The 18,665-nt window shown below is 39.1% G+C and overlaps 1 protein-coding gene across 4 annotated transcripts in view; it reads left to right on the plus strand.

Annotated features, from left to right (window-relative positions):
* The window catches only part of TAB3 (TGF-beta activated kinase 1 (MAP3K7) binding protein 3), a 46,948-nt gene that overhangs the window by 23,218 nt on the left and 5,065 nt on the right, over nt 1-18,665 (plus strand). The window contains exons 2-7 of one of the 4 annotated variants that reach the window (XM_040531157.1): nt 3,603-3,791; nt 5,408-6,542; nt 6,687-6,860; nt 10,592-10,752; nt 13,208-13,301; nt 14,025-14,108. In XM_040531157.1, the coding sequence (XP_040387091.1) occupies nt 3,690-3,791; nt 5,408-6,542; nt 6,687-6,860; nt 10,592-10,752; nt 13,208-13,301; nt 14,025-14,108 (1,750 nt within the window). In that variant the 5' untranslated portion in view covers nt 3,603-3,689. Of the gene's footprint in view, nt 1-3,602; nt 3,792-5,407; nt 6,861-10,591; nt 10,753-13,207; nt 13,302-14,024; nt 14,109-18,665 lie in introns of all 4 variants that reach the window. The other 3 variants (XM_040531167.1, XM_040531148.1, XM_040531176.1) reach the window with 3 other exon arrangements.

Genomic DNA, 18,665 nt, shown 5'->3' on the forward strand with positions numbered 1-18,665 from the left:
TTTTTTCCTCAACACTTTGAACAGCAATGGTGAACAAGTGAACAAAAGAGGAAAAGAACATTAATTTACAAAGGTTGGGTTGAGTTCATCTATATGTCATTCAATAAATCCATTTCTTGGCTGTAAGTGTCAGCATGCATTAGATTAGAAGTCAGGACAATAAAATGTAAGAATTACATTTGTGTAGTATGCTGAGGAAAAATTGAGGCTCTTTACCGGTCTGTACTTAATCCATCTGTTTTCTCATCCTTCTAATCTAAAGATTTAAATAATCTTTTAAGATGAAGGAATTTGCTTAAAAGGTACAATAGCACGGTGTCTTTTGAAGAGTTGATTTTTCTATAAACTGATTTGCTTACTGTTGTGGTTTGGTTTGGGTGGGGTTTTCCTCTTATCATTCAAGGCACAACTACTGTTACACAACTCATAATTCATTTTAAATTGATGAGGCTTTGTGAGAAGCTGTCTCCCGGATAGCCTTTTGTGGGAATTTACTCAGGAATCGTTTCAGTTGTTGCATATATTGTAATTGCATGGTGCAATTGCATTGTAAGCACACACCATTACATAACTTACAAACTTTCACATCGTATGTATTTACCTCATTTGTTTTTCAATTAGTTCTTATTTTTGATGATTCATTTATGTTTATTTTAGGTGACTTAGTGTTTAAAATAACAGTAGTAAAATAGATTTCCTTCTGAACACACTGTGGGGGAGTAACAAGATTATAGTAATTCTGGTTTATATTCATTCTTTTTGGTGAGAGATATCAGTTGTTTGGTGGAAGTGTGGACTCCAGTTTATTTTCTTAACTTACAAAGTTCATAAGTGACTTTTAGGGAGGAAGACACAGATACTGTTTTCCTGTCGATACAATTTAGTCATGTAAAAGGTGTGAAACAATGATGGGTGGAATTGTTTAGGACTGGAGTAATGCTTTGCATAATGCCAAAGTTTCACTAGTGGCTGCCAAGGTCATTTCTGTGTCTTATCACAGCAGGACCAATTCTGCAACAATATCCTTTAATGCTTTTGTTACTACATCTTCAGTGTACATAGCAACGTTAATTTATTTCATCCTTGTGAATTACTTTTCGACTAGGATTTGGGTAACCTCTGCTCACTTTTGAAAGTTGCAGATGAAGTGGCTTTTGCTTTCACTGCAATTTTGGGTTGTTTTTTTGATGTGAACTGCGCTGTGAACTTTCAGTAATGATAAGGCACCTTAAATGTAGCGTGCCTCAGCGTGTCCCTCAGCACGTGCATGCCATGAAAGAGAATCTTCGGAGAGTTGCTTTCCTAGTCTCTTGCAGCTCAGCAGGAGCTCCTGTCCTGTCTGCTCCTGTCTGTTGCAGCTCCATCATCTGCACTCGTCTGTTGTTGTCTCATTGCTCTGCTTGCCTGGTGCTGTGCAGTGATATGGGATGTGAGCCTTTTGTTCCCAGTGGTTTGGGCCACTGAGCCTGGAAGCCACTTAGCCCAGAAAATGCTGATTCGGGTGTAGGAAGGTCAGACAGAATAGGCAGATGTGTGCCTGTATATGGCCTACATATGGCCAAAGTGAACTTTGTGGAGTTGACTGGAAAATAAATGCATAAATAAATAAATCTATAGTTGTGCAGCCATCGAATCCATGGAGTTCTGAGTGTGTGTGTGTGTTTGTTCTTCTCTTCTATTTAAGGTTTCTTGTAAACTTTTCGAGACTAGAGGATTTAACTCCAAAATGAGAATGGAAATTTCTCTTATCCATTATTTGTGGTTAGAGAACTCTGATAAAATTCCTAGTTGGCTAATAGCTGCCAATAACTTTGAGGGTTACACTTCTGCTCATCTCAAGTATTCAGGAAGTGTTGGAAAAAATGTCAAAAGAAATGTTGGATTTAGACTAGTATTCAAGCATAGAAAAACATTATATGAAATGATTACAAATTCCCAGTCTGCTTTCTTGTTACATTTGAATTAATGTTTGAAGAGAGAAATGATACACTATGATTATACAAGTTATATTTCTTGCAGTATATCTGAAATCACGGCAGGATAATTAAGATCTCGCTGTTTTTATCTTTTTAAAATTTTTCTCATTTATTTTGGAAGAGTGTGATGTGACAGGTGTAGTACTGGATACTAGAATGTATCAGATAAAACAGAGCAACCCTTCCTGCGAGCACGTGTCATTTCATGATTGATAATGTCACTTGAGGGCTGTCCACATATGTAGTAGCCAGATAGTGAAGCAGACTTCTGTTTCGTGTTGTTGCTGTTTTGCCACTTTTCAGTGAAAGGAGGTAATATTTAGGAAGAGGTAATAAAAACAAAGGCCTGAGTATTGAATATTTAAAACAATACAAATCCCCCCCCCATTCCCCACCAAACTTTTTTTAACCCTAAACCTGACATTTTCTATTTCTTTGAAAACATGTTTTATTTTCTTGCTTAAGCAAACTAAGAGACTTTCTTAGGAAAGATACAGGAAACTGTAGGAGATTATTATCACATGAAGGTGTGCGTATGTCTAGGCTGTTCTGTTGTACTTTTCTAGTTTTTTATTAGGAGCTGAGCTAACTACTGAAAAGCCAACTCTGGAGTATGTACTTTATGTACCATTCAAAATGCCACCAAGGCTGAGATGTGAATGTTTTAAATGGAGAGAAAACTGGCCTTAGACTAGCTAATGTATTACTTGAACACCCACTCTGCTGGTATCTTTCATTTTCATTTTTGAAAACACCTTTACATTCTCCCCTGTTAAAAATTCAGCTGAATATTACTGTTGGAAAGACAGAGGCTCTTTCATGTACCACCTGCATGCAATGTCCATGTGAATTTTTACTTAGACTTTAGCTCTTGGATGATTACTCCTATGATTATGAGCCACAAGTGAGGAAAGCATTTATTGACTCAGATTGTATTTGATGTCTAGCATTCCGTTGGTATTGTAGTTCAAATTGTGTATTTTTGCTGTTGAATGCAAGAATCCGAATTTTTTTTGTAACTGATAATGCTAATAATTAAAATAATAGGTACTTTACAACAATCTGAAATAGATTATTATCATAGGCCTAAAAAGGACTTACTAAACTATGTTTTAATCCTGTTGTGTTTCGCAAAAATTCCTTCCAACTCTTTGAATTTACAGCGATGTACAGAGTTTAAGCCCCATTACTAGAAAATTATTTTTAAATAATTGTGCTACTTCTAGCCTGTTATTTCTGGCATAATGTGAATAATAAAGACACGCATGCTCCATGACCTCAGACGTTTCTGGAAACTGTTCAGATTCTCACTGGGAATAATATATAAGTAATCTGTTACAGTTCTGTTTTATACAGGCCAGGTTAATTAAAATCATGCATATGTAGTACCACAATGGGACCAGGTAAAGAACTGAGCTAGCACATTCCAGTAAAATATTGTGTAGATACACCTGTGCTATGTTAAGTGTTTTTGGATTAGAATTTGAGAAACGATGATTCCCACTCTCATGCTTAAGCCATTGTCTCTTTATATCTGGATCTAAAAATGTACTTGTCATTGCAGTTGGGGAAAGGAAAAAGAATGGTTGTGATAGCTTAAAAATAATTGGTTTCTTTTTCTTACAGAAAATGCCAGAAGCCTCAGAAGATCATAATCATTGGAAGGCCTGTTGACTTCTGTTTTTTGATAATCTGGAACAACATCAGTCTGGCATGGCGCAGGGCAGTCAACAACTCGATGTGCAGGTACTCCATGATCTCCGACAACGTTTCCCTGAGATACCTGAAGGCGTGGTATCTCAGTGCATGCTTCAGGTATGGTGAAGAGTTTAAAGGAGCTTGTGTACTTTTATTGTTGTAGTATGAAAACTTTTTAGTAGTCTACTTGAAACATAAATTCTCGTTCTTCTGGTTTTATTTTGAAGGAGTGGAAGACTCTGCTATTTGCTTTTTTTGTTCTGTCTTCTACAGACGAGATGTTACCATTCCTCACTTGCATTTGTGTTTTGTTGCTTGTTGTTTTATGTTTTTCTTTCTGGTTATTCATCCTTGCATGTGTGACTGTATGCACACAGGATTAAGGAGAGTGGCTAACAGGGTGGTTATTAATGATGGCTTCATCAAGAACATAGGTACACTGGAGGAGGTTTTAGTACAACTCCTTCCTCCAAAATAAGGAACTGGCTTTACCTAAAAACTTAAAGTTTTTCTGTCTTTGGGGCATGGATGCTAAGGACTGTCCTTATGAAGTCTTGTCTTATGAAGGCAAGTGACTGATAGTAGCATTTAGCTTTTTTGAGGCTGATGTCTTGGGACTGTGGTTCTGGTTATTATTATTATTATAAGATCTGTCTCCCAGGTGTTCTGTTCTTAGATTTGTGTGATACATTTGGGTATTCTCACTGACCATCGGAGTCTAGCAGGGGAGCTTGGTGTGAGGGGGAAGTAAGCAGTAGAAGTATCCACAGAGTGAGAGCCGTATAAACTTAAGCGCTGGACTGTTCTCTTTTTTTTGTCATGTTCAATAGTGTCTTCATCTGACAGGATGCTGATTGTCCATGTTAGTCTGGTAGTGAAATGAGGTGAAGTTTTGATGAAGTCTTCACTTTAGTATTAAGAAATGAAGCTAAAATGGATGAAGAAGGGAGAAGGGAGTTCCCAATTTTACATTTGATTTGATTCATAATTTAATGTCTGTATATTCAACTGCTGGCATCGCAGAACAAATCAAACCCTTACAGGGGTTATTTGGTTTTCCCTCTGATGTATGAATAAGCCTTTTTTTTTTTTAAGCCTTGAGCCTGAAATTCTTTAAGACAGTTAAAATTATGTCATAATTATAAGGGGCCTTAGGGAATTGCTAGTAAACTTTCAAGCAACACTTATTTTGATTTCGTTTATTTAATTTTAAGGTGCTAATTACTACCTAGAGTAGCTGATTTAAAATGCTATGGTTTTAGACTTTCAGGTAGAAAAGTACTCAGCTAAACTGTAAAATAAAGGTAAAACAATAAACACATGGGTAAACACTAAAGTGTTACCTGCATCTTTGTTTGGACTCTCCAGAATTTGCAGTTTTGATCTAGTTTAATTTTGTGTTATTAGAAATAATTGTGCATTCCTGTTCTTTGCAGAAGATGCAGAGAGTTCTAACTCTTGCTTTCCCCAAATCCAGACTTGACTTGATTTTTATGTCATACTCTAGCTAGCATTACCATTGTATTTTGCTAGATGCAGCGTGAGCTATGTCCTACTTGCAGACTGTGACCTGGTAGGTATGATCTTTATTTCGAAATTCATATCTGTGTCAACTACTTATGAGGTATGCCCATTGAGGCTTGATTGCAGCTTCAGTTGAATGCTTGTTGAACTTTGAGCAGTGGCTTTTTCTTTTGCCATTTAACAAAATAGGTGTCCCTTCTTATTCCTAGAACAACAACAATCTAGATGCCTGTTGTCGAGCCCTCGCACAGGAGAGCAACAAATACTTATATATGGAGTACCATAGTCCCGATGACACCAGAATAAATAGAAATAGCCTTTTGCACATTAATCTGGGTATTCATCCTCATACCAGCTATCATGCAGGGGATGGAGCTCAACTTAATGGTGGTCGTACACTGGTACATAGTTCAAGTGATGGACATATTGATCCACAACGCACAGCAGGTAAACAACTGATATGCTTAGTTCAAGAACCACATTCTGCTCCCGCTGTTGTGGCAGCTTCTCCTAATTACAATCCATTTTTCATGAATGACCAGAATAGAAATGCAGCTACTCCTCCTCCACAGCCACCTCCACAGCCATCTTCCATACAACCAGGAATGAACACGTCTGCTATGCAAGGCCCTCCTCCCACGTATATGCACATACCTCGGTACAGTACAAATCCCATTACTGTTACAGTATCACAAAACCTCCCATCTGGACAGAGTGTACCCAGAGCTCTACAAATTCTTCCACAGATTCCAAGCAATCTTTATGGGACTCCTGGCTCTATTTATATTAGACAAACATCTCAAAGTTCTTCAGGACGACAGACTCCTCAGAATACGCAGTGGCATTCGTCACCACAGGGCCCAGTTCCACATTATACTCCCCGTCCTCTACCTGTGTATCCACATCAACAGAACTACCAACCTTCTCAGTATTCTCCTAAACAACCCCAGATCCCTCAGACAGCTTTTCAATCACCACCGGCATCCCAGTGTCCCTCTCCCTTCGGCTCTCCTCAGCACCAAGTTCAGCCTCCTCAGCTGGGTCATCAGAGTTCACATGTCTTCATGCCTCCTAGTCCTTCAACTGTCCCACCTCATCCATATCAGCAAGCATCCCAGACTTTTCAAAAACAAAGCGGTCACTCCGTGTCGTATCTTCCTCCTTTTGCTGGACCTAGTTTATCCAAAGGTTCCATGAACAAAATAGAAATTACAGTTGAGCCACCGCAAAGGCCTGGGACTGCAATGAACAGAAGTCCTTCACCAATAAGTAATCAACCATCTCAACGAAACCAGCACCCGCTGTATACAGCCACTACTCCTCCTACAAGCTCTCCATCAAGAGGTATGTCGGGTCAACCCAAACCTCCATTTAGTGTTAATCCAGTATATATTACCTACACTCAACCAACTGGGCCTACAGGTGCACCAACACAGTCTCCTCGGGTAATGGTATCTCAGCCAAACCCAACTATTTTTAAAATCACAGTAGGTCGAGCACCGACTGAGAATCTTTTAAATTTAGTGGACCAAGAAGAGCGTACTGCAGCACCAGAACCTATTCAGCCTATTTCTGTAATCCCAGGATCTGGAGGAGAAAAAGGAAGCCATAAATATCAGAGAAGTTCTAGTTCTGGATCAGATGACTATGCTTACACTCAAGGTAAATGCTTTACCCTTGCAAATTGTATTATTGTAAAAGGCATTTTTAGCTTGATTTTGCTACTTGTTAAGAGGGAAATATCGAACCTGTACAGAGAAGAAGACAAATCATACCAAAGATCATCCAACTAGTTTGTGTTCTGTTTTTTAAAAATTGCACTAAAATTTAGTCGAATACATTAAGAATTTCTGAGGCTCATAAAATTGCTGTACTTTTGACAAAAGGGAATTTCTTAAGAGAACATTACAACTAATGAACGTATGCCATGTATCTGGTTGGTAAATTCTGTGAACCATGTCATAAATTTACACGTGAATTTTATTATTTTTTGTTTGAAGAACTTTGCAGTACATTATTTGTTCAGTACTGGGTGCTTTATGAAACCTGAAGCACTAACTTCTGCAAGGAATTTTATTCTTATTTGGTTTAGATTGAAGAATATTAAGTGAAAGAGGAGAGAGGATTGCAGCTAAAATTGCTTCTCATGTCAGTACAAATTGTGTTTTGTTTTGAAGGGTATTAAAGTAATTATTTTGAAGAACTTGGTCAAAAGCTCACTTGTTGCACTTAGAGTTTTCGAAGAGGAAGAAAAGCTTGGTAGAGAGATTTTAGGATCTGTGTTCTGCTGCATGGGGACAGATTATAGTTAGTCTTAATGCCATGTGTAAATAGAGTTAAATAATTTACTCAAGAAAAACACAAAGTGGTGAAACCTAAACTTTAGATGAAAACTGCTTTTCTCAGGGTAACCAGTTTTCTAGATTTGAAACATTTGAAATGGAATAAATGAATCACTCTGCAAGTATTCAAACCAATCAGTTGGGGTAATGACGGAATGATAATCAGCAGCAGATATTTAAAGAATGTACTTTGTTTCTAAATTTGCGTTTGGAAAGAAGAGTCTCTATTCCTGTGTTGCTCCTTCTAGGTTTCCTTTCACTTGAGACAGCTGAAATAATGGTTATAATTCTGTTCTTGATTTGTTATTTTGCTTTCTGTTAATTGAGCTATTTTAATTCATCAACAGAGCTATTTTATACCTGGTAAACCCAATTAGAAATGTTATTTCGAGAGAATGCTAGTAGATCTGTAACTCAGCTCATATGCTTTCTTTGGTAGTGTTTGTTTTACAACTTCACAAAAGGTAGTCATTTATGTTTCACATAAATGAAGAAAACATGTTCTGAAATGTAGAAATCTGTTTTTGACTTCTGAATCTGTGTCTAGATTTCTGTGTTTGGAAAACAATACAATCAGCTAGTATGTGCCATTTGGGCTATCTGCTTTTGTGGTAATACCACATCTGGGGCTTCGTTAGCCTTTGGTGTTGCCGCACTGTGAACTCTTAACAGAAATAAATTGTGGAAGAATAAATGTTATACTCTGCTACCACTGCAGAGGCCTAAAGAGGAGTATACTTAAAAGCTTAATGTAGGGAATGTGAGGGATCACTTAATTTTCTTCTGAATATGAACCATTGTGAAAACTGTTACCAAAAATCCATTCTGATGTCTGTACTTCTAATGTTTCTTTGTAGCATGAGTCAAATTTGATTAGTTGTACCTGAGGTATAATACCAAGCAATGTAATGAAACCATACCCCATGTTAAGTTGGAGGAGTCATGCGAAGACAGGATTTGACTAATGGTGGCAAATCATACACCCTAGTACCAGTACTTTCTTTTTTTGAATTCATTCTGTGATCTCTTGAAATGTACTCAAATGACTTGCATTTACTTCAAAAAGTAGAGAACGGTTTTGATCAGTAACACTGGAACCTATGTTGTAAAAACATGTGATGTTATTCTTTGGATAGGATTTAATGTTTATTCTTTGACCAAGAATTGGTGGATCCATGCAAAAACCAAAGTGTAGTGCTGTTGTTTTGCACAGAATACTGACATCTGATAAAAAGTCACTTTATGCCCCTGCATTTTTATCTTCCCCCAGTAAGCTACCTCACATTGTTGCTTACTTTTCTATTTTTTTTCCAGCAAGAATGCAAGTATGTGTGAGACTTTTTTTTTTTTTTTTTTTTTTTTTTACTTTGCCTGTATTGGATAGAGGTGAAGAAACGGGGCAGGTGGTGGCAGGTACTTTGTATGAAATATCATTTTTTTTCTAAGTTTTCTACAGTGTCTTCATGTATTCAAACAGTTTGCTGAAAGATTGTTACATGGGCAGCATGCTTGTCTGAATACTAGCAACAAATTTATCCTATTTTTCTCTGTCCTGGTAGACTTTCATCAGGTAAAACAGCTAGGTCAGAAAGTGCTAAGCATCACACTAACAAACTTGGCAAATTTTGCATCATGATGAAATACTGAGGACACTTCCTGCAAAAAACTAATATTTTCTAGCTAGGCAAATTTCTTTAGCTGAGTGGCTGCTCAGAGATCCCAACATCAGCTTGCAACTGGGAGTCATAAATTTCGCTATCATGACAGAAGTATGAGAAAATGGTTGATTAACAGCAGGGAGAGGCGAGAGGGCAGCAAATTAGTTCTATTGTAGAATTAATGACTATGAAAGACCTGAGCTTCCCTCTCCCGCCCAGCTCTGTCACTTACCTCCCCACACCCCTTCAGGATTCTCATGTGTAGGCTATTTTATTGAAGTTCTTTAGTTCTGACTTTGAGCAATGCTGAATTTGTAGTATTGATAATTAAAGTACTCCCTGAAAATGTGATTGTCCCGTTCTACTCTGCCCTTGTGAGGCCCTGCTTGGAGTGCTGCATCCAGGTGTGGGGCTGTTAGAGCTGGTGCAGAGGAGGCCACAAAGATGATCAGAGGGCTGGAGCAACTCACCTATGAAGAAAGGCAGAGAGAGTTGGGGATGCTCAGCCTCAAGAAGAGAGAGCTCTGAGGAGACCTCACTGTGTCTTTTCAGTACTTAAAAGGGGATTATAAAAAAGATGGAGAGCGACTTTTTACTCAGGCAGACAATGACAGGGCTATGAGGAATGGTTTTAAACTAAAAGAGGGGAGACTTTGATTAGATATAAGGAGGAAATTCTTCACTGTGAGGGTAGTGAGGCACTGGAACAGGTTGTCCAGAGAAGCTGTGGATGCCGCATCCCTAGAGAATTTCAAGACCAGGTGTTAGAAGAGGCCCTGAGAAACCTGATCTAGTGGGTGGCATCCCTGCCCATGGCAAGGGGGTTGGAACTGGATGATCCTGAAGGTCCCTTTCAAACCAAGCCATTTTATGATTCTATGAAAAGCAAGGAATACTTAAATATTCCTTCCTATACTACATACTCTGTAATAGCACTGAAAAAACAATTCAGGAGTGTGAAGGCTAGTGTGTTGAACTGTTGAACAGTAGCTATGAAGTGTTATCTTCTGATCTTACCTCTGGTATTTATTTTTTTGTCAGTACAGTATTAACATAACTAGATTGCTGTTCCATCCTGAGAAGCTATCTGCTTGTACAGGTGCCTTTGTATTTTTGAAATGAGAGAGACCAAATGACAAAAAAAAAAAAAAAAGCATTGACCAAAATGGTAATATCAACTTCAAGTTACTATTTTTTTTTGTTTATTCTGGAAGAACTTTGTCCTAAATAGTAGTTCATTTGGCATGAAAGCATCTTCACACTGGTATTTGGCTGCATGTTTGTGATCACATTCTTTTCCAGGAAGGTCACTCATGAATCTTACGTATAAGCTAAGAATTCAGTTTTCCAGCTTTTTTTTGTTAGTAACTATTTCTTCCATGTGAAATGCTAGCCTTGCTTTTACATCAACGAGCAAGGATGGAGAGATTAGCAAAGGAACTGAAGCTTGAGAAAGAAGAACTTGAACGCCTGAAAGCTGAAGTCAATGGCATGGAGCACGATCTAATGCAGAGGCGGCTTCGAAGAGTTAGCTGTACAACTGCAATTCCAACAGTAAGCAATTTGTTAGTATTTTAATTCAAGATACAAATTTATTTCTTACGCTTTCATAAAATAAAGTATAATATACCCCCATGTATTTTGCCTTATAAAATCTTCAGTATTTGGAAATGATTTTCTGTAAGTTCTTGTTCTGTAGTAAGCCAGTTCTTAACATTTAAGAAGCGTGTATGTCCAGTTTTCTTAGGATTCACAACAGACCTAGAGAGACTTGTATATGTGTGTTTCTCTGGGCCACAGAACTGAACAGATAATTACTTTCCTACAAGTAATTTCCTACAAAACAACCTATAGAAGTGTATGTCCAAGTCTGTGTGTAGTGTCTGAGCCATATCCAGCTCAGTTGTTGATACAGCTGGGCTTCAAGTTTTTTGAAAAGGTATTTCAAACACCAAAATACCTTGATACAATGAGTAGTTGCATCTCTTAGACATTCCACTTCCCATTTGGTATGTGCACGATGTGCCAAGTAACTTTTCACTGGCAGTGTTGGCTCAAGTAGCTGGCACCTCTCTCTCCTCTTGTCCTGTTACTTCTTCCTATCTCTGACTTCTAACCACTAGTGACTCTAGCCCAGACATCTGTATGGCTCTGATAAGAGAACTCATCTGACTGAAAAATAGCTTTCAGTTTGTGCAGTTGTTAGCCAAATCAGTTCAGTCTTGTTCACTGTGCTTACATAAACAATACAGACAGATGTAGGCAGGAAAGCATACCGTGCTTTAGTAACAGCATATATGCCATTAACTGCTGAAGTAGTAAGTACATCTGCCGTACGTCTCATCTGTCTGAGGTATTTGGCATGTATGAGCATCCAGGGATGAGGTTACGAAAGCCAAAACCCAAATGGATTTGAATCTGGCCAGGGATGTCAAACACAACAAGGGCTTCTGTAAGCACATTGGTGACAGAAGGAAGAGTATGGAAAATGTGGGCCCATTGCTGAACCATGTGAGAGACCTGGTTCCACAGGAAGGGAGAAGGCTGAGGTACTGAATGCCTTCTTTGCCTCAGTCTTTACCAGCAAGAGCAGCCTTCTAGGATCCCAGGCCCTAGATACCGGGGGGAAGGGCTAGAACAAGGAATACCTACCCTTGGAGGAAGAGGACCAGGTCAAGGAATACTTAAGCAAACTGGACATTGATAAGTCCGTGGACTCTGAGAGGAGGTACCCATGAGTGCTGAGGGAGCTGGCAGATGTGACTGGGAGGCCACTCTATGATCTTTGGTCAATCGTGGCAACTGGAAGAAGTGCCCAAAGACTGGGGGGAAAGCAAATGTAACTGCTGTCTTCAGGGAGGGCAAGAAGGAGGACCCAGGGAACCACAGGCTGTCCAGCCTCACCTCATTCCCTGGGAAGGTGGTGGAACAGCTAATGCCAGAGACCATTTTCAGGCCTGTGAAAGACAAGGTCATCAGGAGTATTCAGCATGGCTTCGCTGAGGGGAAGTCATGCCTGTCCAACTTGATAAGCTTCTACAAAGAAGTGACCAGCCTGGTGGACAAGGGGAGAGCCATGGATATTGTCTTCCTAGACTTCATTATGGCCTTTGATGCTGTCACCCCTAAGTTCAATCCAAACATCAGGAAACACACTGTTACTCTGCAGGTGGCGAGCACTGGCACAGGATGCCCAGAGAGGTGGAGTTTCTCTCCTTGGAGATCTCTATAAGCTGCCTGGGTGTGGTCCTGGGCAACCTACTCTGGGTGTCCCTGATTGAGCAGGGGTTGGAGCAGGTGACCTCCAGAGGTTCCTTTCAACCTCAAATATTCTGTGATGCTCAAGTATACCCTAAAATAGGATGCTTAGAGTTACGCCTGCATCTGTGTTGTTAATCATTGCTGCTAGCATTAGGAGCACTTTGCATTTCAGTAACCTAAATGGGGTTTCTTTATTATATGCATATATATAGACTTGACTCTATTCATTCTTCCATTATGAATAATTATTGTCATGCAGTACTGAATGATTTAAATATACTGGGCTAGAAGGTTTGGCATGTTGGAGCTCCTTTGGGTGATGTAAATTGACTATTATTTGATTATAATTAAATAAGGTCAGAAGCTTATATGAACTGCAGCTCGTATTTTCTTTTCTGATCATTGTGATGTAAACTAGTGTATCAAGTCATCAGTTCATACAGGTTTTTATAAGGTATGTGATTTTATACAGTTGTGAAGAACTATGCCTTTTTACAAATGAATTTTAGTATTAACTTGTGTTTTTCTTTTTTTTCTTAAACCTCCTCAAATGACAGTAGAAAAGTGGTTTTTAAGGAAAAATTGGGTGGCAGGGAGGGAGAGGCAGTGGAATCTTGGATGCTCTATTCAGTGCCTTGGTTATACTTAGTTTCTAATAAAGCTGTTAACATAGATAAAGAATGTTATTTATATGTCGGATAAGATGCTGACTCTCCTACAATTGCTATCTTGGGTTGTTTCTCCCTAGCCTGAAGAAATGACCAAATTAAGAAGCCTCAACAGACAGCTGCAGATAAATGTTGACTGTACACTGAAAGAAGTTGACCTCCTTCAGTCTAGAGGTATAGAACTGACAGGTTTTGAAAAAAAAAAAAAAAAAAAAAAAACAATTTAAATACAGTGTGTGCTTAAATGTGCATATTCTTCTTGGACTCTTTAATTAAAATTGAACTTTATCAATCTCTTTTTTTAACTAAAAAGATGTATTTTTCAGTTGCAACTTGTTAAACGTGACTTGGCCAAGGTAAATTACAATACTGAGAAAATAATTACTTAAAAGTAACTTTATCGAGTAAATCTAAAAATAATACTTTCTAGTGAAGGTTCTTAAATTTTTAATTTACCTCTGATAAAGTGATACAAACCAGAAACACTGGTTGCAGCCAAGAAGTTGGCCAATATAAATCTGTCTAGGTATTTGAAATCCTTTCTGTGACAGAAACCTGACATAAATACAGTCAAATAGGTGTAAAAATTCAGTCTTCTTTTTTCATTCTTTTTAACCAAGACCATGTCCTACAGAATGATTTGAATTTTCCTATATTTTTAAAACAATACAGAACATTGAACTGGAGTTGATTGTTCAGTATGGGATTAGACTGCTAAAAATTACTAGAATCAACATAAAGCTGAAAATACCTGACAAAAGACTGTCAGGAAAAAGCTAAAATAGAGTGTAATAGTAATAAGATGTATAAAATATGAAGTTTCTAGATGTTCATGTCACTGGTATAGGCTTGTAAATAACATTTGAATTATGCTTTCTTATTTGTCTCTTCTGACAGGGAACTTTGATCCGAAAGCCACATGTAACTTCTACGATAACATAGAGCCTGGTCCTGTTGTGCCACCAAAGCCATATAAAAAGGGTAGGTTAAAAAGCAAGCGTCAACTTGCTTTAACTGTACTGAGAATGTTTTTTCTTTTTTTTCTCTGTATAAGCCAAACCATAACATGTTTATGTAATTGCAGTTATCCTGGCTGCGGCTTGTTTTCCTCAGACAGGTTGTTTCCAACGAGTGTTCTGGTACTGTCTTGTTTGTAAATACTGTTATCCTCTAATAGAAAAAGAGTTTAAAGTATATAAGCTCTTACCACTTTAAAGCTTCCTAATTACATTTTTTTTGAAATACTTTTAACCTAAGAGTTCTACATCAGGATTTTTTTTATCTGTTTTCTAATACGTTGTTGGGATTTTATAGTTTGAGATCTTTTATGTAAATTTAATTGGCAAGATCAGCTTTTTAAAATTTGCATTTATATTTTTAATTTAACTTGCCTGGTCGTGCTTTCATTTTGTGTGCAGAGTAGGAGTTTCACAGTAGTAACCCTAAAGTTTGTTTTAGTGTAGCAAGAGCCTCAGACATCTGAAGGACTATGATGGAGTATGTTTTCTCACATGGGTCTGCAGTTCTTCCAGGGTCCCACCTGTTATAAGTTCATTACTGATTTCTGAAATTTTCTGTGCTAATTGTATAGTATCTAGCATTCCTATCCAGCTTAGGGCTTAAGATATATGTGCACGCAGGAGCTATGTATTTAGTTTTCTTGTTCAGTGGAGAATCAATTAGTACGTTCCAGAGTGAATTGCTGCTCACCCTAAGTAGACACCTAGTGGCTGCATAGCTCAATAGCACTCTGGACTTCAGTACACACGGGTCATTTTGGAGTAGAATCCTGCCTCTTGTCTCAGGTATTTTTTGCCCAAGTACTTTTTTTTTCAATTAGCTCTTGAAATCTGTTGAAAGAATTGCTTTCAAATGTTAGCGAATGTTCTTAAATACTTAGTATCGTTCCTCTAAAATAGTCAGTCCAGGATCCTGTGCTCTGATATAGAGAAAACAGTGGTCTTTTCTCTGAAAATCTTATGTGATAAGATGTATACTACTGTCTCCTCTCACTGTAAATAGTGTGTACTGAAATTGCTAGTGAAAAAACTACTGTATCAGAAACGTAACTATATAGTTTGCTTGAAAATCCAAATTTTATTTTAAAAAAAAATCTATTTGTTAGTAAGCACTTCAAAGGCTTTTGCAGTTTAATTTTGAATTTATATAAGGAAACCTTTTTCACCCTTCTGAATTTTTTTTCCTTAAATGTTCTAAAATGCCTAGCATGTGGAAATTTAAAAGTAAAGGCCCAGAACTACTGCTCATCCATATACCAGTTTAAAAAAAAAAAAAACACACACAACAACAATAAAAAATTGTAGTGTGCTCCCTGCACAAGTGCTACTGCACAGTAAAGACAGTATCATCAGGTGGGCAGTGGCACAAAGGCAGCTACCTGGATTCATGTTAAATTGCAGTGGTCATTTGGTTGATCCAAGGTACTTAGTAATGTTTGAAGACATTCTCTTGATTACACAAGTCAATTTATTATTTCAAAGCAAAATAATGTGCAAAACTTGTATGAAATAAGTGATTTTATTGGCAATCAGAAACTGTCTTGTGAGGATTTGTATGACTTAAGACTAGTTTCTGGGTTTTGTCTGACAACTTAATAGCGACCTGTGTTAGGGATGGTATATTGTATTTTGAGCTCAGCTTTTAACATGGATCCATCTAGTTCATTTTTTCCTGGAAAATTAAATTAATGTTCAATTATATTAATTAATATTCAATATCCTTAATATTCAGTTGCTGAAGATGTGGGCAGAAAGGCAGGTATGGGCAGACAAAAGGGTCTGCTCTTTGCTTCAAGCTGGCTAGTGAACATGAATGAGGTCTTTGCGCTTACATGGCTTGCCTGCTTAGCAGAAATCTGTTTAGGCCACACACTGCTAATGTGATTATGCAGCATCTGGATTGGAGAGGGTTTACATCTAAGCAAGGAGGCCATTTTTTACACTTTTTAAGTATGTCTTTGAAGACAAACGTAGGTACTATTTGCACTAACTTTGTCATCGGCCTCCTGGTAGATTTCTGAGTAGATGTTACTCAGCAAAGTAATATGTGAACTTTTGAATTAGAAATTGCAGTCCTTTTTTACAACATAAGTTTTATTTTAATTAAGCTGTTTTACAGATGTCTGTTTAGCAGGTGGAAATCTTAACCTTACCTTCTAGGTATTTGTGCTAATATTGTTTGGAATGTTATCGTTTTGTGAAATGTTGTGTTTCTACATCTTAAGAGGTTTTTTCACTTTTAATAGATAGCCTGAGGTCTTGAAGTGTTGATTGGAGACATCAGAAAACCTTTTTTGGTTCTTTATCTGGGTTAATACCTAATGTATATTCATACATACATACTGATTTTATGAATGAAAACAGACTTAAGTACTACTTAACACACGTACATTCCTGCTGCAAAGCCATGAGAAAGTCATTTGGCCTTTTCTAAGGATCTACTTGGTAGAATCCTGTGGGATAAGGCCCTGGAGAGAAGAGCAGCCCAAGAATGCTGATTAGTATTCAAGGACCACCTTCCCCATGCTCAAGAGCAATGCCTCCCAATAAAATCACGTAAAATTGCAAGGAGGCCTGCAGGGATGTGGACATGAAACAAGGAACTCATAGCCAAGCTCAAACACAAAAAGGAAGTCTACAGAGAGTGGAAGCAAGGACAGGTAGCCTGGGAGGTATACCCAGAAATTGTCGGAGCATCCAGGGATGGAGCTGGGAAAGCTAAAGCCCAAATGAAATTGAATCTGGCCAGGGCTGTCAAGGACAACAAGAATGGCTTCTACAAGTTCATAGAAACACAGAACAGTTTGGGTTGGAAGGGACCTTTAAGGTCATCCAGTTTCAACCCCCCTGCCATGGGCAGGGACACATTCTATTACACAAGGTTACTCAAAGCCTCATCCAGCCTGGCCTTGAAAAGGACTACATCATTGACAAAAGGAAGACTATGGAAAATGTGGGCCCATTGCTGAACCATGTGAGAGACCTGGTTCCACAGGAAGGGAAAAGGCTGAGGTACTGAATGCCTTCTTTGCCTCAGTCTTTACCAGCAAGAGCAGCCTTCTAGGATCCCAGGTCCTAGAGACCAGGGGGAAGGGCTAGAACAAGGAATACCTACCCTTGGAGGAAGAGGACCAGGTCAAGGAACACTTAAGCAAACTGGACATTGATAAGTCCGTGGACTCTGAGAGGAGGTACCCATGAGTGCTGAGGGAGCTGGCAGACATGACTGGGAGGCCACTCTATGATCTTTGGTCAATCGTGGCAACTGGAAGAAGTGCCCAAAGACTGGGGGGAAAGCAAATGTCACTGCTGTCTTTTTCAGGCCTGTGAAAGACAAGGTCATCAGGAGTATTCAGCATGGCTTCGCTGAGGGGGAAGTCATGCCTGTCCAACCTGATAAGCTTCTACAAAGAAGTGACCAGCCTGGTGGACAAAGGAAGAGCCATGGATATTGTCTTCCTAGACTTCATTATGGCCTTTGATGCTGTCGCCCATAAGACCTTCATAGAGTAGGTGATAAAGTATGGGCTGGATAAGGAGACAGTGGGGGTAGATTGAAAACTGGCTGAATGGCTAGGCCAAGAGGGTGGTGATCAGTGGTGCAAAAGTCTAGTTGGAGGCCAGTAACAAGTGGAGTACCCCCTAAGGTCAATCCTAGGTCCTGCCCTGCTTATCATCTTCGTTGGTGGTCTAGGTGATGGGGTAGAGTGTACTCTCAGCAAGTATATTTGTGGATGACACAAACCTGAGGAGGGTGACTAATTCAGCAGAGGGCCGTTGCAGCATCCTGAGGTGTTGTGACAGGCTGGAGAAATGGGCTGACAGGAACCTCATGAAGTCCAACAAGAAGTGTAAAGTCCTCCACCTGGGGAAGAACAATCCCATGCAGCTGTACATGCTAGGGGCCATCCAGCAGGAAAGCAGCTCTGCAGAAAAGGACCTAGGGGGCCTGTAAGGGACACAAAGATGAACATGAGTCAGCAATGTGCCTGTGCCTATAAGAAAGCTAACAGTACTTCTGATTGTGTTAGGCAGAGCATCACCAGCAGGTCAAGAGAAGTGATCCTTCTCTACTCAGCACTGGAGAGGCTGCATCTAGAGTGCTGTGTCCAGTTCTGGGCTCTCCAGTACAAGAGAGATCTAGACATACTAGAAGGAGTCTGGCATAGGGTCACCAAGATGATCAAGGGATTGGAGCATCTCTCCTTATGAGGAAAGGCTGAGAGAGCTCAGACTGGTCAGTCTGGAAAAAAGGAGGCTCAGAGGGATATCTTGTAAATGTTTATATATACCTGAAGGGAGGATGCAAAGAAGATGGAGCCAGGCTCAGTGGTGCCCAGTACCAGGACAAGAGGCAGTGTTCTGTCTCAACATTAGGAAACATTGTGAGGGTGACCAGGAACTGGCACGGATTGCCCAGAGGTTGTGGAGTCTCCCTCTTTAGAGATTTTCAAGAGCTACCAGGACGTGGTCCTGGGCAACCCGCTGTAGGTAGCCCTGCTTGAGCAGGGGGGTTGGA

Source organism: Cygnus olor, chromosome 1 (genome assembly GCF_009769625.2).
Source record: "Cygnus olor isolate bCygOlo1 chromosome 1, bCygOlo1.pri.v2, whole genome shotgun sequence".
Taxonomy (NCBI): Eukaryota; Metazoa; Chordata; class Aves; order Anseriformes; family Anatidae; genus Cygnus; species Cygnus olor.